Source organism: Telopea speciosissima, chromosome 5, assembly GCF_018873765.1.
Source record: "Telopea speciosissima isolate NSW1024214 ecotype Mountain lineage chromosome 5, Tspe_v1, whole genome shotgun sequence".
Classification (NCBI taxonomy): Eukaryota; Viridiplantae; Streptophyta; class Magnoliopsida; order Proteales; family Proteaceae; genus Telopea; species Telopea speciosissima.
In genome coordinates this window covers 41977514-42001475 of record NC_057920.1, presented here as the reverse complement: position 1 = coordinate 42001475, position 23962 = coordinate 41977514, and the positions used below count along the sequence as shown (strand labels likewise).

Genomic DNA, 23962 nt, shown 5'->3' with positions numbered 1-23962 from the left:
AAGTGACCTGCGATAGAACATTCTGTTCTACCGCAGGTCCACCCTCTCTTTTGGATTTGTGGCTTCTTCTTCCTTTCTCCTCTTCCTTCTTTGCTGTTTTTCTTCTTCTAATCTGATTGTATAATTTCTGATATTATATCACAGGTCAATCAGGGTTTGGCCGGGCTAGGGTAAAACCTGGCAGGGTCAGGCCTGGGTCAAGGGATTGTTAGGCCTTGGTAGGGTTGGGCTGGGCTTGGGCTGACTGTAAGACCTCTAGGGTTGGTCTAGGGTTTTAACATGCCCGGCCCAGCCTGACCCATTGACACCCCTACACCCATGTGCCACACGCTAGCGGGCGTTGTCTATCTCTCTCTTTCGCCCTTTAAAATGGAATACCACTTGAACCAACTGCAAAATTTAAATAGGCTGTGCATGATTAAGTACTAACCTTTGTCATAACTAATGATATTTGTAAATTAAAAAAAGGAGATTAATAGGTTACTACTGATTAAGTTGCATGAGAGAGAGAGAGTAACAAATAAATTATGAGTGACCAAAGAATACATCAGACGAATGTGCAACCATTGATGAATGTTCCCCAAATTCATAGAGAGGTAATTACACCAACAATCGCTAAGGAAATAAAGAATGAGCTTCCTAGACAAAACAATCCCTATCCCTCCCCCCCCCCCCCCCACCCCCCCCAATTTCTGAAAAGAAAAAATATATATATATTAAAGGAAAAAAAAAAAGATGATCTCTATATTAAGCTATGGTGTCCTTGCTGTGGAGGTAAACTTTGTGAGGGGCCGAAAAATGGATCTCCAAATGGGTTGGTTGATTCCATTTGCTGCATTGGTTGCTGTGGATACTGGGGGTTATATTGGTAGGGTACCATCATTTGTTGTTGATGGTGTTGTTGTTGCAGCATCATCTGTTGTTGCTGCTGCTGCTGAGTCATTAGGGCCATCTGTACATTAGTTGGGGGTGCGACGCTATTGGACATTGAAAATGGATCTTGTGGATTGAACTGGCTATGAACACCGAAACCAACTCCGTAGCCTTCATTCTGTTGCGGCGCATTTATGCCGCCAACTCCATAGCCTGCATTCTGTAGTTGTAGTTGTCTCCTGGCTGTGTCATCCTCATACAAGCTATCAAGCAAGAGCTTGTCAAACCCACCAGCCTGACCCAAACATATACACCACCCACCCATTATCAGAAAGGGAGAGATTAGGTATCCAGCACAACTTTACATGGATTCACATTCACCACATTAACAATATTTTGCGGCATTTAACAGAAAAACTAAGAGTAAAACATATAATTAAAACAAAGTTAAGACTGAGCTGGGAACACAAACCAATTTGCTTTCTGTTGTGTGGCTGGTATTGTTGGTTGAAGTCGTCACAAGGGCTAGTTCCCATCCTGAACCACTAGCTTCAATCATTGCCAACCCATTTGTTGAAGATAGATCACCCTCTGCAAATTTTTCAAATTAATGTATTCAGTTGAGATCAAACCCCCAAACAGTTCAACCAACAAATCAAATGGAGAGAAGATGGAAAGAGGGACTGAAAAGGACTCTAAATCCTGCAAGAAGGCAACCCTTATTTATACAACAAGGAACTGTCCGACAGTAGCACAACAGTGCATGTGAGACAGGAAAGGACCAATTCTACAGGAAAGGACCAATTCCAGGTCCAACCCAGGAGATCATTGTCCCATAGCAACCCACTTGCTGTTCAGACATAGAAATTCCCTTTGACTAGACTTGCAAGAGAATAGGTCCTGGGATCAATCAATACAACTATTCAAATCCATTTGTAGTTATGAGAAATCCCACATGAGAGCATTCTCATTGCATCTTCATCCAATCATCTCTTTCCTCAAACTTTCTTTTGCACAATTAACCATGTTCTTCCAACGGCAACTGTCCATAGCATGGATTATGAAATGTCCAATCAGGTTGAATTCTTTTCTAGAAGATATTTTCACTAAAATCATTTGATGGCAGTCCCAAATGAACTGCATGCTTAACATATGTTTCTATTCCATTCTTAAGAGTACTGCCACCCTATCCAACAGACATGTATCCCAGATCTCTTAAACTCACTAGATGGTATGATTGCCAGAGCCATTGCATTGCTTTCCTCTAGCTCTGCAGCTTTAGGGTGTATCTCATTCAAACCCTGCAAAAAGAAAAACAAAAGGTATTATAAGATGGATATATTTCCAAGATATTTTCCACCAATCTGTAAAGAAGAAAAAAAAAATGGGAATAGAAACTCACGAGCAAATCTCCAGTATCTGGAGCAGATTCCACTATGGGAGATTCAACCTCATTCTCAGGCTGGGGTTCCTCTTCTGGTTCTTTAATTGGTTTTTTATCCTCAGCATCAACTTCTTCAACAGGTTCTTCAATTTTCTCAGGCTCAGGTTCCTGTTTCTGCTGCACTTCATTTTTATCATTATACTCCTGGTTTAAGAAATAGGAGTGTTTAGTTACCTTCAAAATTGAGCATCATAGTAGCCACATAGATTTCTTCCTAACTAGAAGGTCCGATAGACTGTTATGTAAGGACTAAAACGTTATACCAGGGGAGAGCTTAACCATACAACATAGATTATGGTCATGGATATGTGCCTCACTACACAGAATCGTAAGAAAGGTGAGCTTATTTGCCCTAGGATAAGGTGGTGGAGCTTAAAGGAGATACTAAGAAAATATTTACTGATGAAGTGGTCAAACAAGGAAAGTGAGACTTTGAGGGAGACACTAAAAAGATGTGGGATGAGATGACTACTTGTATTAAGAAGGTTGCTAAAGATGTCCTAGGCGAATTGAAAGGAAAACTTGATTCCTCTAGAGAGGCTTGGTGGTGGGATGATGAGGTTTAAGCAGCCATTAACACTAAGACATGACAAAGGACCAAGGATGTAGAGAATTTATAAAGGTATAAATTTCCCAGAAACGAAGCTAAAAAGATTGTGGGAAAAAACAAGGGTAAAGAAATATGAAGATCTTTATTATAACAATATGAGCACAAAGGAAGGGGAAAAGCTATCTATAAGATAGATAAAGTGAGGGAAGGGAAAAGTAGAGATCTCAACCAGGTTATGTGTGTTGAAAGTGAAACTAGTAAAGTACTATAAGGGATTATTGACCAATATAGCCGTTACCATTCTAGTAACGCGCTATATTGGATCTCCCTAGTTTCCTTGTGTATAGATCTCTTACCATCATCAACTACATGTGATAATAGAAATCTTCTGTCGTTATCACATGTAGGATATCTCATATAGGATTCCAACCCTACTAGGGTTCTCTTGTATTTATATATACCCATCACTATAACCGATCGGATTAAGGAATATTAAGCAACACTCTATGTTAACATGGTAATCAGAGCCGTATAAGCTCAAACGAGCGATTTTTTTTTCCTCACCCTTTCTTTCTTCTTTGTCTGGTTTCCTGCAACCATGCCCGACGATGGTGCTCTTGAGGATGTGTCCTCTAGCAGTGCTTTGTCTTCTTCCTCCACCCCACCTATTGGATCCCCCTCTTTGCATCAGCGCACCACTACATTTCGGTGAAACTCACCTCCAACAATTACCTATTTTGGCGCATACAACTCGAACCGTTCCTTGATGGTCAGGGGTTATTTGGATACCTTGGTCATCGTTATTTTGTAATTTTCGTGGATGATTATTCAAAATTTATTTGGTTTTATCCCATGCTCCGTAAATCTGATGTCTTTCTTTATTTAAGGAATTTCAACGGTTGGTTGAACGGCAATTTCCCCTTAAAATTAAGTCTCTACAAACCGATTGGGGAAGGAAATTTCGCTCTCTATCCCTTTTTTTTTTAATCTTGGCATCTCTCATCGTGTATCTGTTCCTCACACCCATGAACAGCAGGGCACCGTTGAATGCCACCACCGTCACATAGTGGAAACCGGACTCTCTTTACTTGCTCATAGCTCAGTTCCACGTATTTACAGGCACTTTGCTTTTGACTCTGCTGTGTTTTTAATAAATCGGTTACCTTTACGTGTCCCCAATGATGTTTCCCCCTATCAACTTCTTTTTCATCGCCCCCCTGATTATTCTTATTCACGTGTTTTTGGATTCTTATGTTTTCCTCATCTTTGCCCATACAACACTCACAAAATAGATTTCCATTCCTCTCCCTGCGTTTTCCTGGGTCACAGTCCCAACCACCTTGCCTATCGTTGCCTTGATCGTACCACCAACCGCCTTCGTCATGTCCGCCACGTTTGTTTCTTTGAAGACGAATTCCCCTTTGCCCTTCCTTTACTCTCCTCACCACCACCCCTCACTACTTCTCCTACACCGTGGGCGAGTGCACCAACTTTGGCCTTACTATCCCCCCTGCCCATACTCTTCCTCATCCATGCTTGCCACCACCGCCTCCCCAACCTGCAGCCTTACTGATGCAGATTCATCATCAAATAGGGCTTGTTTCATTGGGAATAAGTGTAGGGTTGGGATATATATATGTTGGGCCTTTGTTCCCAAGGGTTTTCTATGTATTAGGCCACTTTAGTGGGCCTGAAATAGGGGTATATAGGTTGCATACGGGATTAGCCCAATACTTAGTTTTTATTTTGTGTTTTTAATTGAACCGGTTTAAATTGGTTGCATCCAATTGGTTCAATTGGTCTAATTTAAGTGAAATGATCCTATTGGCTAAGAGGTTCTTATATCCTATTGGCTACTAGGGAATCTTCTTTATTTTAAGTAGTTTAAGTTGTTTTAAGTCATTACGACTCTATTTTGAGTCTATTTGGGTTTCCTAGTCAGTTTAAGTTGCCTAATAGGTTAGGGATAAGGTTAGACCATTCCTTTTTAGTGTCTAAGTCTATTTTTGAGTCTTCTATATAAGTTTGTAAAGGAGGCCAGCATTATATACAAATTTGATTAATAAAAATTAGCTTTATGCTTGCTGCCTTTGTTGCTGCCTTTGCTCCATCGTGAGTGTGCCTTGTGAGTAATATCAAGGTTGAAGGGATTGGTGGATCTCCAATCGACTCCTTGCATTGTGAAGATCGGGAGGGCTGCTACTTATCTCCTTGCATTGTGAAGATCGGGAGACCCCATTGTTCATCTTCAAAGCTGTTGCCATTGAAGACCTATAACAAGTAAGAAATTCTGCAACTATTCTTCTTCCTTCTAGAAGGTCACATACAAGGTGATTTTCGTGAGAATTCTGCCCAGCCAAATCTAACCATTAGAATCTGCTAAAAATTTAATCAAGTCTTCCTCAAACCCTAAGAGAGACTCGATTCAAATTTCAGCACCATCCACCCAGCCGATTGTCTGAAATTATAGTTTTACCCCTCTCTCCTACTTCTACTAGGAAACCTCCATAACTCCAAATCTGTCCATCAGTTTCAAACCAAACTTTCAGCATACATCCCTTACATCATTGTTGATACTCGATCCAAGTTTCAGCCCCAAACTCCCACTCTAACCCCTTCATCTCCTTGCTCCATTAAAACCCAAACCCAAAACCCTAAAATTCAATTCTGCCCAAAATTACAGAATTTCAAAACTCATCCAAATCCTAACCTTTTTATACCATATTAACCCCCTAGACCTGCCCATTAATACCCTATAAACCCTTTCCCAATATCCAACCCAAACCCTAGGAATTGACCTAAATCCTAGTGCTGTCCATTCGAACCAATTGCCCCTTTTGTTATTTGATCCTGTTGTTTGGCTCCTAGTAGGTCTCCTACCTATCTAGGACTACATTAAGTGGTATCAAAGCTATGGCGGAGGGAAGCTCCAACTAAGCCTTGAAAGACCCACCTCCCTTCGCTTTCAAGACCCAAGTTCGTCTACCCAATGGGAGCACAGCCATCTTAGTTGTTGATGAGAGGAGACGTAACAACTTTATTTCACAATCCGTGGTGGATATGTTGTCCCAATCAGGAGAGATTTGCATCGAGCCTACAGGTAAAGTCTGTGTTGAATTTGGGTGTTCTTCATATCATGATGGTGCTTGGTGTAAGCTGGTACCATCTCCAAGGATCTTTATTGCAGTAGGTTCAATTGGTTGGATGAGCGACAAGGTTGGATTGAACCGAAAAACAACTTGTGTGTCCTACCTGATCGACAGCGTCTATACCATTTGTTTACTCTAAAAGGATTACAACCAAAGGTGACCACATCGACTGTACAGCCACAAGGACTGCCGAACATGTCCACTCAAATGCAAGTGACGTCGACTGTGTTTGAAGTTTCACCTATGGCAGATGCACCTACAAAAGATTCTACTAAAGCGGTTTGTGTTGAAGAGATTCAAGAACCTATAGCTAAAGAAATTCAAGTAGACCAAGCTGCACCAGTAGTTGAGATCATGGTCGAGAAGCTCGGCCATCAAATTAATGTGGCGGTCCAACACACAATGGTAGAAGAAACTACTGAAGAGGGCAAAGTAGACAAGGCTGAGGACATGGAAGATGAAGTGGTGATTGACAACACTCCACAAGAAATCATGAACATCCAAGATGTTGTTCTTGAAGAGGTTAAGCACATAGAGTTTGTTATGCCACTATGGTTCTTTGAAGAGAACGCTCCACGCATTAAAGACTTTATCCCCAATGTTTCCGCTTCACCGAAATTCTGTTTGGGGATGGTCAAAGCTGCTAATCACATGTTGATTCCCCCTCATCACTACAAAATTTGAGGACGAATTTTTTCAAGTTGGGGAGATTTGATGCAGATTCATCATCAAATAGGGCTTGTTTCATTGGGAATAAGTGTAGGGTTGGGATATATATATGTTGGGCCTTTGTTCCCAAGGGTTTTCTATGTATTAGGCCACTTTAGTGGGCCTGAAATAGGGGTATATAGGTTGCATACGGGATCAGCCCAATACTTAGTTTTTATTTTGTGTTTTTAATTGAACTAGTTTAAATTGGTTGCATCCAATTGGTTCAATTGGTCTAATTTAAGTGAAGTGATCCTATTGGCTAAGAGGTTCCTATATCCTATTGGCTACTAAGGAATCTTCTTTATTTTAAGTAGTTTAAGTTGTTTTAAGTCATTACGACTCTATTTTGAGTCTATTTGGGTTTCCTAGTCAGTTTAAGTTGCCTAATAGGTTAGGGATAAGGTTAGGCCATTCCTTTTTAGTGTCTAAGTCTATTTTTGAGTCTTCTATATAAGTTTGTAAAGGAGGCCAGCATTGTATACAAATTTGATTAATAAAAATTAGCTTTATGCTTGCTGCCTTTGTTGCTGCCTTTGCTCCATCGTGAGTGTGCCTTGTGAGTAATATCAAGGTTGAAGGGATTGGTGGATCTCCAATCGACTCCTTGCATTGTGAAGATCGGGAGGGCTGCTACTTATCTCCTTGCATTGTGAAGATCGGGAGACCCCATTGTTCATCTTCAAAGCTGTTGCCTTTGAAGACCTGTAACAAGTAAGAAATTCTGCAACTATTCTTCTTCCTTCTAGAAGGTCACATACAAGGTGATTTTCGTGAGAATTCTGCCCAGCCAAATCTAACCATTAGAATCTGCTAAAAATTTGATCAAGTCTTCCTCAAACCCTAAGAGAGACTCGATTCAAATTTCAGCACCATCCACCCAGCCGATTGTCTGGAATTACAGTTTTACCCCTCTCTCCTACTTCTACTAGGAAACCTCCATAACTCCAAATCTGTCCATCAGTTTCAAACCAAACTTTCAGCATACATCCCTTACATCATTGTTGACACTCGATCCAAGTTTCAGCCCCAAACTCCCACTCTAACCCCTTCATCTCCTTGCTCCATTAAAACCCAAACCCAAAACCCTAAAATTCAATTCTGCCCAAAATTACAGAATTTCAAAACTCATCCAAATCCTAACTTTTTTTATACCATATTAACCCCCTAGACCTGCCCATTAATACCCTATAAACCGCTTTCCTAATATCCAACCCAAACCCTAGGTATTGACCTAAATCCTAGTGCTGTCCATTCGAACCAGCAGCCTCTTTAGTTATTTGATCCTGTTGTTTGGCTCCTAGTAGGTCTCCTACCTATCTAGGACTACATTAAGTGGTATCAAAGCTATGGCGGAGGGAAGCTCCAACCAAGCCTTGAAAGACCCACCTCCCTTCGTTTTCAAGACCCAAGTTCGTCTACCCAATGGGAGCACAGCCATCTTAGTTGTTAATGAGAGGAGACGTAACAACATTATTTCACAATCCGTGGTGGATATGTTTTCCCAATCAGGAGAGATTTGCATCGAGCCTACAGGTAAAGTCTGTGTTGAATTTGGGTGTTCTTCATATCATGATGGTGCTTGATGTAAGCCGGTACCATCTCCAAGGATCTTTATTGCAGTAGGTTGCAATTGGTTGGACGAGCGACAAGGTTAGATTGAACCGGAAAACAACTTGTGTGTCCTACCTGATCGACAGCGTCTATACCATTTGTTTACTCTAAAAGGATTACAACCAAAGGTGACCACATCGACTGTACAGCCACAAGGACTGCCGAACATGTCCACTCAAATGCAAGTGATGTCGACTGTGTTTGAAGTTTTACCTATGGCAAATGCACCTACAAAAGATTCTACTAAAGCGGTTTGTGTTGAAGAGATTCAAGAACCTATAGCTAAAGAAATTCAAGTAGACCAAGCTGCACCAGTAGTTGAGATCATGGTTGAGAAGTTCGGCCATCAAATTGATGTGGAGGTCCAACACACAATGGTAGAAGAAACTACTGAAGAGGGCAAAGTAGACAAGGCTGAGGACATGGAAGATGAAGTGGTGATTGACAACACTCCACAAGAAATCATCGACATCCAAGATGTTGTTCTTGAAGAGGTCAAGCACATAGAGTTTGTTATGGCACTATGGTTCTTTGAAGAGAACGCTCCACGCATTGAAGACTTTATCTCCAATGTTCCCGCTTCACCGAAATTCTGTTTGGGGATGGTCAAAGCTGCTGATCACATGTTGATTCCCCCTCATCACTACAAAATTTGAGGACGAATTTTTTCAAGTTGGGGAGAGTTGATGCAGATTCATCATCAAATAGGGCTTGTTTCATTGGGAATAAGTGTAGGGTTGGGATATATATATGTTGGGCCTTTGTTCCCAAGGGTTTTCTATGTATTAGGCCACTTTAGTGGGCCTGAAATAGGGGTATATAGGTTGCATACGGGATCAGCCCAATACTTAGTTTTTATTTTGTGTTTTTAATTGAACCGGTTTAAATTGGTTGCATCCAATTGGTTCAATTGGTCTAATTTAAGTGAAGTGATCCTATTGGCTAAGAGGTTCTTATATCCTATTGGCTACTAGGGAATCTTCTTTATTTTAAGTAGTTTAAGTTGTTTTAAGTCATTACGACTCTATTTTGAGTCTATTTGGGTTTCCTAGTCAGTTTAAGTTGCCTAATAGGTTAGGGATAAGGTTAGGCCATTCCTTTTTAGTGTCTAAGTCTATTTTTGAGTCTTCTATATAAGTTTGTAAGGGAGGCCAGTATTGTATACGAATTTGATTAATAAAAATTAGCTTTATGCTTGCTGCCTTTGTTGCTGCCGTTGCTCCATCGTGAGTGTGCCTTGTGAGTAATATCAAGGTTGCCTTGTGAGTAATATCAAGGTTGAAGGGATTGGTGGATCTCCAATCGACTCCTTGCATTGTGAAGATCGGGAGGGCTGCTACTTATCTCCTTGCATTGTGAAGATCGGGAGACCCCATTGTTCATCTTCAAAGCTGTTGCCATTGAAGACCTATAACAAGTAAGAAATTCTGCAACTATTCTTCTTCCTTCTAGAAGGTCACATACAAGGTGATTTTCGTGAGAATTCTGCCCAGCCAAATCTAACCATTAGAATCTGCTAAAAATTTGATCAAGTCTTCCTCAAACCCTAAGAGAGACTCGATTCAAATTTCAGCACCATCCACCCAGCCGATTGTCTGAAATTACAGTTTTACCCATCTCTCCTACTTCTACTTGGAAACCTCCATAACTCCAAATCTGTCCATCAGTTTCAAACCAAACTTTCAGCATACATCCCTTACATCATTGTTGACACTCGATCCAAGTTTCAGCCCCAAACTCCCACTATAACCCCTTCATCTCCTTGCTCCATTAAAACCCAAACCCAAAACCCTAAAATTCAATTCTGCCCAAAATTACAGAATTTCAAAACTCATCCAAATCCTAACCTTTTTATACCATATTAACCCCCTAGACCTGCCCATTAATACCCTATAAACCCCTTTCCCAATATCCAACCCAAACCCTAGGAATTGACCTAAATCCTAGTGCTGTCCATTCGAACCAGCAGCCCCTTTTGTTATTTGATCCTGTTGTTTGGCTCCTAGTAGGTCTCCTACCTATCTAGGACTACATTACTTACGCTCACCATCCCCCGCCACCTCTCTACTGCTTTCCCCATCACCACCCCAATCTCCACCATACCCACCACCTATCCTTTTACCTCACACTCCACCCGGGTCCCCAACTTCACAACCGACCCGAACCAAAACCCTTGTGGACCTTTACCAAGTCACCCATCCTATACCCAACCATCCCACCACTACCCTGACTGCCACACTTCCTCCCCCTACTGAACCTACTTGTTTTTCCCAAGCAGTGAAATTTCCAGCATGGCGGACTACAATGGCAGAGGAGTTTAATGCTCTTCCCCGAAATGGTACTTGGTCCCTCACTCTCCTTCCATGAACCTAGTGGGCTGCAAGTAGGTGTACCATGTGAAACGCAAGGCTGATGGCTCTCTTGAGCGCTACAAAGCGAGCCTAGTTGTTAAAAGGTTTCATCAATAGGAGGGTATTGGCTACAGTGAAACCTTCAGTCCTGTCGTCAAATAACCTACTACTCGGACTGTTATTTTTCTTGCTGTCTCTAATGGATGGGCCATCCGTCAGTTGGATGTGCAGAATGCGTTCCTCCATGGGGAACTCAATGAAGAAGTATATATGGTGCAACCACCTGGCTTTGAGGATAAGTCTAAATCCAATCATGTTTGCGGCCTCCATCGGTCTTTATATGGTCTCAAACAAGCCCCCCGAGCTTAGTTTCATCGATTAACCAATTTTCTCTTGGCTTTTGGGTTTACTGCTTCTAGGACGGACACTTCCCTATTTATTTTTCGTCGTGGGACTTCCATTATGTATGTTCTGATCTATTTTGATGATATATTGGATACTGGCAACTCTTCTTCGCAGGTGCAGGCTTTGCTATCCGGTTTGGCAGCTGAATTCTCCATTAAGGATCTTGGGCCGTTACATTTCTTTTTGGGTGTTGAGGCCACCCCTCAATGCAATGGTCTTCTTCTCACTCAAACCAGATATGTTCATGATTTGTTACAGAGGCCTGGAATGGCTGATTGTAAGCCTATATTGACTCCCATGGCAACCAGTGTCAAGCCCTCTCACACAAGGGGTGAAGCTTTCTCTGATTCCAGTCATTATCGCTCCATAGTAGGAGCCCTCCAGTATGTTACATTGACCCATCCAGATGTCGCGTTTGTAGTTAATCGCGCCTATCAGACAATGCATGCTCCCACTACTGATGACTGGAGTCTGGTGAAGCACATCTTACGTTACCTGAAAGGAACTTCCACTTCTGGGCTTTTCTTTGACCGGTCACCTTCATTTACTCTCCAGGCTTTCACCGATGTCAACTCCTCTGGCAGCCCCAACGATTGCCGTTCTACAGGAGGTTATGCAATCTTCTTGGGTCCAAACCTGATTTCCTGGAACTCTCGCAACCAAAAAAAGGTGTCTCGTTCATCGACCGAATCTGAGTACAAGGCTTTAGCTGACGCTGCTGCCGAACTTATTTGGCTTCAATCTTTATTCAAGGAACTTGGACTTCCCCAATCTATGGCGCCCATCTTATGGTGTGACAATATTGGCGCCATTTACTTATCAGCCAATCCAGTTTTCCATGCCCGCACTAAGCATGTGGAAATAGACTTCCATTTTGTTCGTGAACATGATGCCCAGAAACAACTTCAAGTCCAGTTCATCTCCACTACGGACCAAATAGCCGATGCATTGACCAAGGCTTTACCAAAGGCTCGCTTCCAATTCATGAGAGACAAGATAAAGATCCGCTGTTCGGAATTTTCACCTTGAGGGGGTGTATTGACCAATATAGCCATTACCATTCTAGTAACGCGCTATGTTGGATCTCCCTAGTTTCCTTATGTGTATAGATCTCTTACCATCATCAACTACATGTGATAATAGAAACCTTCCATCGTTATCACATGTAGGATATCTCATATAGGATTCCAACCCTACTAGGGTTTTCTTGTATTTATATATACCCATCACTGTAACCAATTGGATTAAGGAATATTAAGCAACACTCTATGTTAACAGGGATGAGGACATTAAGAAGATGGGAAGGTTATTTCTGCAGCCTACTAAATGAAGATACTTCGAGTTATAGTGTTCTGGAAGACTGCATTACCCATAAAGACACCACATGTCGTAGATATATACGAAAAAATAAGGTGTCTGAAGTAAAAGAAGCTTTAAGGAGGATGAAAGTAGGCGAGGCACAAGGTCCAGATGAGGTCCCAATAGAAGTGTGAAAGAGCTTAGGAATCTATGGTTTATCTTCGCTAACCAAGCTGTTTAATAAGATTATTAGAGCTTAGGAATTTGTGGCTTATCTTGGCTAACCAATCTGTTTAATAAGATTATTAGCACAAGAAAATGCTAGATGAATGGATGAGAAGCATCGTGGTTCCAATTTACAAAAATAAAGGTGATATTCAGAGCAACAATAACTATAAAGGTATAAAACTAATGAGTCATACTATAAAATTATGGGAGAGAGTTATTGAAACCCACTTGAGACAAGAAACTACTATTACAGAGAAACAATTTGGTTTTGTGCCTGGAAGATCCACAATAAAAGCTATTTACTTACTTAGGAGACTCATGGAAAGATTTAGAGATTGTAAAAAGGATCTCCATATGGTCTTTATTGACCTAGAAAAAGCATATCATAGAGTCCCTAGAGATTTAATCTATCAAGTACTAGAGAAGAGAAGTGTTTCAAGTAAATATGAGGATATAATTAAAGATATGTATGATGGTGCAGTGACAAGTGCAAGAACTATGGGGGTCAAGGTAGTGAATTCCCAATTACAATTGGGTTACTTCAAGGATCAAATTTAAGCCCTTATTTGTTTGCGCTTATCATGGATGATTTAACCAAAGACACTCAAGATGAGGTTCCTTGGTGTATGAGACAAAAGCAGGGATTAACGCCAAGTCAGATTTATGGAGATCAACCTTGGAATCAAAAGGTTCTAAGATAAGTAGAACAAAGACGGAGTATTTGGTGTGTAATTTTGATTTACACTCGGACGGATAATGAGGTGGTGAAAATTAAAGAGAGGGAGATTGCAAAGTGATTATTTTAGGTATCTGGGATCAATCATAAATAAAGAAGGTGATATAGAGGATGATGTTTCACAAAGAATTAAAATAGGATGGATGAAGTGGAGAGGTAGGTCCGGAGTGTTGTGTGATTGGCATATTCCTTTAAACTTTAAAGGAAAATTTTATAGGAAAGTCACACGACTGGCTATGATGTATGGTGCGGAATGTTGGCAGCTAAGAAGCATAATATAAATAAACTCAGTGTAGTAGAGATGAGGATTTGAGATGGATGAGTGGCAAAACTAGGAAGGACAAAGTAAGGAATGATTATATTAGAGCTGATTTGGGAGTAGCTCCGATACATGATAAACCACGAGAAAGTCGTTTGAGGTGGCATGGCCATGTTCAACAGAGGCCTTTGGATGCCCAATACGGAGGAGTGGTTTGATTCAGATTGAAGGAACTAAATGAGTCAGGGGCAGAACTAAAATGACCTTAGGAGAAGTGGTGAGGAAAGACATGCATAGGTTAGGCCTTATATCAAGTATGATCTCAAATCGAGCTGATTGGAGGGAAAGGATCCATGTAGCCGACCCCATTTAGTTGGGATAAGGCTGAATTGTTGTTGTTTATACTCCTGGTTTAAGAAACAACCAGATCAAAACAAATAAAAGAATAGCGACACAACCTGATTTATACAATGAAAATTGGAAACCAAGCCCAGAACAATCAAAATTGACATGAAAAAGTTAAAAACCCATTTTGGTGCAAGAATTAAATTGTCATGATGGCCAAACATCCAGAACACAGAAGGGTCCAACTTCTTAATTAATAGTCCCCAAATGAGAAGTTTATCCAGGTTTTGCCAGTAGGACTAACTCATACCCAGGTTTTTCCTGATGAATGAGGTCCTGCCTTCTATTTTAGAAAATTTTCTTCGAAACCATTTCAGAGTCATTCTTGATGAAGGCATCAAAGTTCAAGGGATTGGGTTCAAGGATTTGGTGGCTGGTTTTCAATTATTCTACTTTTTCTCCGTAGTGGCAACTCTGTATATTTTGTGTTGTTTGCGTTGGTGTTAGATTGTTTCCAGTTTAAAATGGAAGTTGAGTTGTCTATTGTTAGAAGTCTATATGAAGGGGTCTTTCATACAGAACTCAGTACCATTACAGAAATAAATTTGAATTGATGTGCTAGAGAATCCTAATATATGAATCCCTATCTTTGCCAAAATGATCTCCTTTTTTTATGTCTTTTTTAGGCAACTATTTTCCAAAAAAAAAGGGAAGGTGGATGCAGCTCCCTGGGGACTGCATTGCAATGAAGGCCCTGGGCTTTATATGCCACATGGAAAGTCACCTAGGGCTAAATTTTGGTAAAAGTTAGGTCCCATCCACCCCTACTCATGTTCCCCAGTTTGAGTTCAATCAGATTCTGACATGTGTCAAAATAAGTAAAAATGGTAAAAAAGTACAAACTTTTGAAATTTTTTGGACCATTGAAAATACAAGGTGGACCATATCATTGAATTAAGGCCCCAAATTTGACCCATGACTGTTACATGGCTTCCTCTTCCTATCCAACAGTTTGGATTTTCCCACTCCACATGCCATGTGGCAGAAATGGGGTGTGGGAGTTGCTTTCCCTATGTAAACCTAGGAAGCTGCATCCTTCTAGCCAAAAATAAAAACAGTAGCTCTACAAAAAGCAAACAGGTGAACCAGGGACTTCACCAATAAAAAAGAAAAGAGAAAACTTTACATTCAAGATAGCGGATGACGGAGTAGAAGAATCAGATACTCCTAAAACAAAGGTGCCAAGAACTCCAGCTGCAGAAGGCTTGAAAATCGCAAGAATATTTCGTTGAAACTTCTCTATTTAAACCAACACAACCCACCCGCTAAGATTCATGTGCGTAGTTAATCTTCACTTTTCTCTCTTAATATTCTTCATATCTTCTTTTCTCCTAATTTCTCTTTGATACCATTACCAGGAATTATTCATTGTCCCAAAGCGTTTCAAACCCAACTTCATTCTCTCTAAGGCTAATTTATCTTCAATTACTCCAACATTTGTTGTTGATTTCTTATTCTATTTAAATTATAACTTCTTTATCTTTTCGCCCATACTTAAAGGCTTTCCATCACTTTTTCCTTTAGTGAAGATCTAAATTTTCAGACCATAGGTTGTCCTGCATCAATCTTAGATCATATTCCTTTCATCTCACTATGAATGTCCTTCCCATTTTTGGCTGTCCTAAATTTACAAAATAACTAAAGGGATTTTGAGAAGTGATCCACATTATCTCTTTGCTGTCCCAAATTATTTGTCTACCTTACAAAATAAATAATAGGATTTTAAGAAGTTGACCAGATTATCCTTTCCAGTGTAAGGCTTTACATTTATGAGGGTTTAAATAAATGATGAGAGGGGAAATTTTGGAAAATAGTGGAGGCTTTCACCAATACTGGGCTTTTCCAAAGAGTAAGATCTCTATGCAGGCTTTCAAATATCGGATTGGAGTCGGCAAAATCGGCCAATTCGACTTGGAATCAACCGACGCTGTCCCAGTTAACCACGATTTTTTGGCTTACTGAGTCCGACCAAATTAGGCTGAGTCCGACTGATTCTCGGACAATTCCAAGGTTTTAGACAATGGTTTTGTGGGATGGAGGGAATACAACTTTGTTTGGCAACTGAGTCAATAGTATGATTAATAACCCTGCCAATTGCATAAAATTAACAACCCATAACAGTATGAAACTCACCAGTCTCTTATTTGAAACAGAACCTATGCGAGGTGCTTCTCTTATGTATTCCTCCATTGTTGCAAGAAAGGATGGAGGTGGCTGTTTAGCACAGAAAAAAAAGTTAGAGATAAAAAATACTCATCCTCTTCTGCAAATCTTCCATTATAGTGAGAGAAAGAACCTGTCTCAAAGTTGGAAACTGAAAGTTCCTAGCAAGATCCAACCCTTTGCAGAATTCATAAAAATAAGCAAGATTTTCAGCCTGTCATAAAATTAAAAGAAAAAAAGAGACAAACTCAATAGGAATCTCTAAATAGGGAAACTTTGTAGAAAATACCAAAGATACATCTGCTGCTATGCTTCACTTTATAAAGCAATGAGCAGCCCTTAAAAGACATAAAAGGGTATGGGTTCTAAAACCTGTTGCCCTGCTCGTTTGTAGGTATTGAGAGCTTTTACCGCATCATGTCTTGACATGTCAAAGAACTGCAATGAGATACAGACTCTGTGATTGACTTGAAAGAAAACATATTTATGAATATAATCAAGTCCAAAAGTCATCTAGGACATTTAGCCTGTTGCAGTATAACCTTACCACATCCACAAGATTGATAATTCCATCATTGATGGCACAATATATTTTAAAGCTCTCTTTCAGTACCTACATAACCACAATTTAGAACAACTTAGTCCCTCTTAGAACTAGAATCAAAAACTTATTTATCGAAACCAAGTATTGAACTCCAAAACTGCTGGAAAATATTTTATAATATAATTAATCATTCTAAAAAAATTGCCTTCATTCATAACCGTTTGAGATCTTTGATCACATTTATCACAAATCAACCTACTCACTGAAGTTAGTAAAAGAAGGGGGAACACACCCCCCCTCCCAGGAGGAGTCCAAAAGCAAAAACAACCCAAAGTACCACACAATGCACCATGAACCCTATAGAAGTGAAATTAGTCTGTAGAAAGTCTCAAGAAAACTGGATAACTTAAGGAGCTGTTGATAATGGTGATGAAACCCTGATCAATGCAAATAAGTTCTTTTAGGAGTATACTAGAATTCTAAGGCTTGAGAAAGTGCATGCACACCAACATCCACCCACCCACCCACACAAACAGATGCACAAACACATACAAAGACAAATAAAGGGAAAAAAAAATCATGAAGCCATCAACTTCCATTTTCTAGCCTGCAGCTGTAAAAAATCTATACTATTCGGAGCGTAATTATATCAAATTGAAAAAATAATCAATGAGAATGCAGATTTTTTTTTTTTTTTTTTGAGTCTGCAGTTTCATTTTAGGTCTAGCATAATATAAAGACAAGTAGGTAGGCAAGGTCATCTAAAAGTGTGAATGACAGGATTTACCCTCATTGAAAAGAAGTGTGCTAAGGGAAAAAAAGTAAAGTTATGATTTTTTTCACCAACCTTGGTTACAACAAGATTTCACTATAATAGAAATGTATATATACATATAAGTATGTATGTGTGTGTTTAAAAGAACAAATATATTTCCTGAAGACAGAGCAGAGATAGGAGTTAGTCTAAGAGAAAAAGAAATGATAAGTCCATATACCAGAGCCAAAGCATACTGTATAAGGTAGTTGCTAAAAGCTGCTCCCTCAGGCTGCAAAAAGTAGCAAGATTATGAAACCCCCTTTAAATATCAAACAAATCATTGATAGAAATTATTCTTTTCATTTGTTTTTTTTTTTAACTAATCTACACACAGACACCCGTAGACATTAGTGAACTTAAAAAGCTAATGGTATCAGGCACAACAAGTATTTACTATTAACTTTTACCTGGCAACCGACCAGGCGATATAGCAGCTGCTGTAAGGCAGGCAACTGCTCCAACAGTTCTTCGCTACCTAAAACTCTTGTCCTGCTATGTCCCTGTTAATATAGAGAGAGATTTTTATGAACTAAGAACAACAGTTCCAGAGTTTCACTTAATAATCAGCTGAATACACCCAAATGAAGCAATGCACACACACCTTGTTTCCACCATGTGAGAATTTACTCATACGTTCTGCTTCAATATCATACCTCAAAATCCTAAAACACTCAAGCCGTTCCTCCAGAAAAAGTGCATATGAACGGACCCATGCAGAGCAATCCCAAGCTGCAGGGAAAAAATTTCTCCATCTATGAAAGAAGAAAAATAAGATGCAAATGCTCGTCAAGAGGAAAAAATTCAGCCATGAACTGCGAAAAATATAATGCTATACCAAGGGGGCTAGAGTCATCCTTGAAATTCGATATTTGAAGTACATGTCCTCTGTGTGAGTAGTTTAACAGCTCCTCCCTGAAGGTCGGATCACCCTCTCTCAATGTTCTATGAATAACTATCAATGTCTTCAAAGCAACCTGTTGATCATAGGCATCAAAAGGTTAAAATTGCATAGCTTAAATTGTTTAATGCATACAACAGGTCAGAAGACAGACTGCCACCCTTTTCCTTACTCTCTTTCTCTCTCTTCCCTCCATACACACACATAGACAGAAGGGAACAAATATGGAACTGATATCCAAAAGTTTGGTCTGGTTCAAATTAAGGCTAATTAGACCTATCAAAGAAGATTTATGGGGTGTTTGAAGAAACTGATGGAAGCAAATTTTTTTGGCTTCTAGAAGATTATCCAAAGACGGCCTTAGTCTAATTAATCATGCATTGTAGTGAGCACAAATTTTATCCAACATAAGAAGAAGAGAATGAGGAGATAAGAGTACAATCCAGTTACGCGTCTTGGCCAATCTTCTCGCAAGTGCATGAATGCAGTAAGCAACATCAGCCCGGGGTTGGGCAACAGAGGTAGCAGAAAATATTTCTGAAGCACAGGCAACAGATTATCAGAATTAAAAAAAATAAATTAATGAAATAGACAGAAAACATATTCCATTAATTTGAAGAACATGGTTACCAAGCCTAAATCTAAATTCCCACATCAGAAGAAGAATCTCATTCAAACAAAATAAATCAACAAAAAATTTATTAATTGAGTCCTGAATCTTCACAATCATTAAGAACAAAATTTAAAATCAGAGATTTAGTGTTTCTACAAGGATCTATCTTAACAACCAAATTCAGAGAAATGGAAACAGAAATTGATTTGAAACAGAACAGAACAGAACAGAACCCAATATCAACAAATAAATAATTTCAACTCACTTCTAACGTGCCGTTCCTTAGGAGGGCATTCGACATGATTCGTAGCCTTGACAATAGCAATATCCAAATCCTTTCCAGCAAAATATGAAACCAAAACAAATAAAAAAAAATTAAAAAAAATAATTACCCAAAAACAGTGAGAAAATGAATTGGGTTAATTGGGAAATGATTAAGAATCGAAATGCAGACCTTGTATTCGCTGTTGACCTTGGCCAGGCCGACCATTGTGGTATCCTTGAGTGCTCCATAGGCTTTACGCCAGCTCTGAAGCGTTCCCATTTTTTCTGCAAGACTCTGTTCTCTCTTTGTTAATCGGAGAAGAGAATAAGGAGAAAACAGAGGCCAAGAAGAGATGAGAAAAGAAGGGAGAGATCCTCTCTCTGGTTTTCGCAACTGACTCCTCTCTTGCAACAACCACCTCTCTCTAACTCGCTCTATCTCTCTATCTCTCTATCTCTCTATCTCTCTATCGTTAGTCGCGCTCTCCTCTCTCTTCCCTCCAAAACGTGCGCAGAACTAAGAGAGGGGGGTCTACAAGGGTATTATTGTCCTTTTATCGAATATCGGATTTCAATCATTTGGAAATAGGGAAGAAGTTTAGATTTACGGCAAATCTAGCTGTAGCGATGAGTATAGTTTCAACTTTCAAATAGGTAACAAGACGATTTTACCCCTAAATTATTGTACCAAACTAACTGGGGTAAATTTAGTTTAAAAAGTGATGGAATGTCTTTTTTTTGTTTTGGTAAAAAGGTGATGGAATGTCAAACGATTCGCATGCATGCCAAGTATCCGAATTCATTTTCTAGTAAACCATTGGCTTCACCATGGACCACACCCTTCCCCCTCTTGGGCCCTTCCCCCTTCTCTCTTCCCACGTCTCGGCCTTTGAACTAGAAAGAATCTCTTTGTAGGTCTGGACCATGATTCGTAATCTCTGTATCAGGGATTTGGATGGTTTACGGTGCAGCTGTCCGTCCTGCCTGTGCTGCGTAGACACAGGGCCATGCATAAAGGCTGCCTTACCTCTGCTCGAGCGCCTTGTCCGAGTGGGGGTAAGGCGGCCTTTGCATGCGACCCTGTATCTGCGCAACACAGGTAGAACAGGCAGCTGCGCCATAGACGATCATAATCCCAGTATCAATGTGTTAGATCGGTCTTGGTATCATCTTGAATCAGGCTGGACGCATTTTACTCTTGTTTGTTTGTTAATAAAAATCAATTTTTATTACCTTTTTACCCTGAGATGTACAAGTGAATCGGTATGGAATAAGGATAGGGATCAAGATCAATCAATATCGGCGGATCAGAACCAAGATTATGAACCATGGTCTGGATAGGTAGTACGGACCTTTGTATGTTGTTCTCGCAAGATCACTTGAAGGGATGACCACTTCATCTATTTGATCTTTTCTTGCATATCCAAGATTGTTTTTGTAAATATAATGTTACCGTTTGTTTGTGTAAATTTTTCAAACTGTTTCTGTTGCTACTTGCTACTAGGGTTGTGTTATCGGATGGTCTTAAATCTTAATCTGTCTCTTATTATGGATTTAGAAGCTTTTTTATTTTAGGTAAATTTATTTCTATTCCATAAATAAAACAATAAAAAAAAAAGGGTTCGATGTTTAGTAAATTTAAATTCATTTTCTTTTTATAAAAAAACTACAAAACAAATGAGAAGAATAACATGAACTCAAAATTTCACTTATCACGAACTCCGAAGACATTGTTCAAATGAGAAATCTCCTTTTATGGTGATTAAAAGACACATGGAAAGAAGAAGGTTTTTAGGAATATCAATATAATGCCCCCCATTTTTGTTAGGTTATTTATATTATGGGAAGTAGTTTTCTGTGCTAGAGTATGGTCTACGCCAACACTCTCATGTGTCTATTACTCTTCTCCTCAAAACAAGGGGACAAAGGTGTCCTTTCTAATGGGAAGAAGAGAGAAAGACTCATGGGAGTGTTAGCACAAGCCACACTCCCAGTCCTGGATAGAGAATCTTCTCCCTTATATTATTTTGTGTTTGTACATAAAAAGTAGTACGGAATAATGTTACCATTGGATAAGTACAATACTATCTTATATTTTAATTGCTAATGTTGTTTGGATTAAGGGTGTCAAAACCAAACCGAAATCGAATCGAACCGTTTAAACCGAAACTGGCAGGTCGTTTAGTTAAATGGTCCGATTATGGTTTTAGAAATGACACCGTTTATTTAATCAGTTCAGTTCGATTTAGACCGATTAATCCAACGGTTTCAAACTATGTATTCCAATTAAAATCGATTATAAACAAACCGTCTAACTGTTTAAAAACCCCAGTTTCAGTGGAGCTATTGATTCGGACTATTATTTTGAAGCTCTCACCATGGCTTTCGTTGTTCCTATTTCATTCTTAATTTTTATATGCGTCTTCCTTAATGGATATGTGCACTGCCAAAGACCTTCATTTTCTATTAAAAAATGCAGCAAGTAACCAGTGTAAATTAGACTTAGGAAATAGTTTATGAAACCATCTAGTAACCGTCTAACCGAAATGTGTAAAACCGTTAAAAATCATTTAACAGAAATCATTTAAAAACCGTTTAACCGAGACCGTTTACCAAATGGTCCAGGTTTTGATTATGAGACCATTTAGTTAAATGATCTGGTTATGGTTTCTACCCTCAAGCAGTCAAAATCGAACCGAACTGAACCGTTTAACCAAAACCAGACCGTTTAACACCCTTAGTTTGGATTATTTAAGACTTGAAACTAAATATTATATTTTTGTATGAGATGGAACTAATTGATTAGAAGAGATGCATAGTGACATGGTGATGTGGACCATTTAAGATAGTCATGTTGATTAGTAGCTTAGCATAATTAATTACGAGTAATAGCAATTTAGTAATTAGCGGAGGTGGAGGATAAGATGTGGCCCCGTATAATTGGACTACAACATGGGACTGCCACCTTTTCTGTGGAGAGGGTTAGGTGGTGGCCTGGTTATGAGCCTCCTAACAATGGAGATGAGGTGTCAAGGCATTAGAATAATGATTTTATTTAAGCTTAAAGATTGGATTAGCTGTTAATTGGATTTGATTACCTATCTAATTAGAACTTATCCTATGTATGGCGGTGTTGCTAGTTTGCTAAGTTGCTGATACCATTCTAAATCCTAGGAAAGGAAGGAGGACCAAGAAGGCACGGAAGCAAAAGAAGGTTAGTAGTCCTTGTTTATATTCTATTTTCCTTCTTGTTTGGTAGGTTCTGGCTCCTGATGAGAAACTGATATGAGTAACTTATTATTACAGTATGGAATTAGAGATTTGTGTACTGAATTCATAAATTGAAGTGTTGGGAATAAACTCGATGCGTAACCGAATTTGGATCATGTCAATACTTGTAGTTTATGATCAAGAGTAGGGAAGAAACAATTTCAAAAACAAAATTCATGGTTACCTTAGAGTTGCAAGTATAACTCCTCTTATAGATAATAAATCTTTCAACTTGTGCAAACTTGGAGATCAAAAACTTGTTCAACACTTGAATACTTGTTCAATCCTTGCAATTTTTTAGAAGAATACAAAAATCACCAAAGCCTCTTGAGTTCTCAAACTCAATTCTCACACACACCACTATAAAAGAGGGGAGAGAGCACAACCAAAATCGTGTAGAGGCTCCTCCCTCTCCCTTTTTATAATTTTGGAGATCCTTGGATCTCAAATAATCCCCTTCCATCTTGGCCTTAGCTTAATCTTCCATTTTGGTGTTTTGTGAATCTTCTAATTTTTGTAACTCCAATTTGCTACTAAAGTGAGGACATAGAATCTCAAAAGGGATGCAATATTTCTAAACAATGGTTCATAAGATATTCTCATAATATCTTTTGTCATAATATAAAAAGATATTTAACCATAAATATTTTGTTCTCCCATATAATGCCATGTGTCCAATAAACTCTTTTATTGCACATAGGCCCTTCCACTTTTCTAATATCCCATAATGAATTATAGAGTACGTACTTTAATGCTATTAATCCCCAATTCATCATGTACGTTGATCGAGAGAATATGTGATCGTGATCGGACGGCTGAAAAACTTCAAAATCAATTCTCAATATAATTTATGTAATAATTTTTTATTGAAAATAAATTTATAAATCATTTCTAATAAATACTAGATCCAGATTTCTATCCGACCAATCATCGACCTTCTGTTACATCCGTGCCCGGAATTGCTATTTAATTATAGTTTCTCTCTCTTGTGACGTATAGATATTGCTACCGTGTACGCTGGAGAACTGTTTTTACTTGTGGTCAAACCCAGCGTGGAGACAAACTTTTGACAACGCTGCAGTTTTCATCAAGCCGGCTGTTAGCTCGGACCATTGTCCTATCTTGCTTGACACGGATGGAGTTAGTAGTAGAGGTAAGAGGCCCTTCAGGTTTGAGTCCATGTGGACTTTAGATGAAGATTTTAAGAATGTGGTGGATACAGCCTAGTCCATTCCTGGTTCTGGTTCGGTTACCAAGCAGACTTTGAGGAAAGTAAACCACTGCCGTGGGGTCGTTAGAAAATGGAATGTGGAAGTTTTTGGTAACATTGCAGCAAATATTAGAGCTCTCAAAGCCCATCTTGAGCATATTC

General features: G+C 39.3%; 1 protein-coding gene across 1 annotated transcript; it reads right to left on the bottom strand.

Moving 5' to 3' along the window:
* Positions 1-679: 679 nt before the first annotated feature.
* LOC122661164 (putative clathrin assembly protein At5g57200) lies at positions 680-19703 on the bottom strand. The gene is made up of 15 exons (XM_043856497.1): positions 19511-19703; positions 19322-19391; positions 18883-18980; positions 18381-18519; positions 18147-18274; positions 17953-18045; positions 17724-17774; positions 16732-16797; positions 16557-16622; positions 16318-16398; positions 16155-16235; positions 2276-2461; positions 2099-2174; positions 1346-1464; positions 680-1168 (listed from the first exon to the last, which is right to left on the bottom strand). Exons 1-15 carry the CDS (start codon positions 19598-19600, stop codon positions 743-745), a joined length of 1770 nt encoding a protein of 589 aa, XP_043712432.1. The 5' UTR covers positions 19601-19703; the 3' UTR covers positions 680-742.
* Between the last annotated feature and the right edge of the window lie 4259 nt (positions 19704-23962).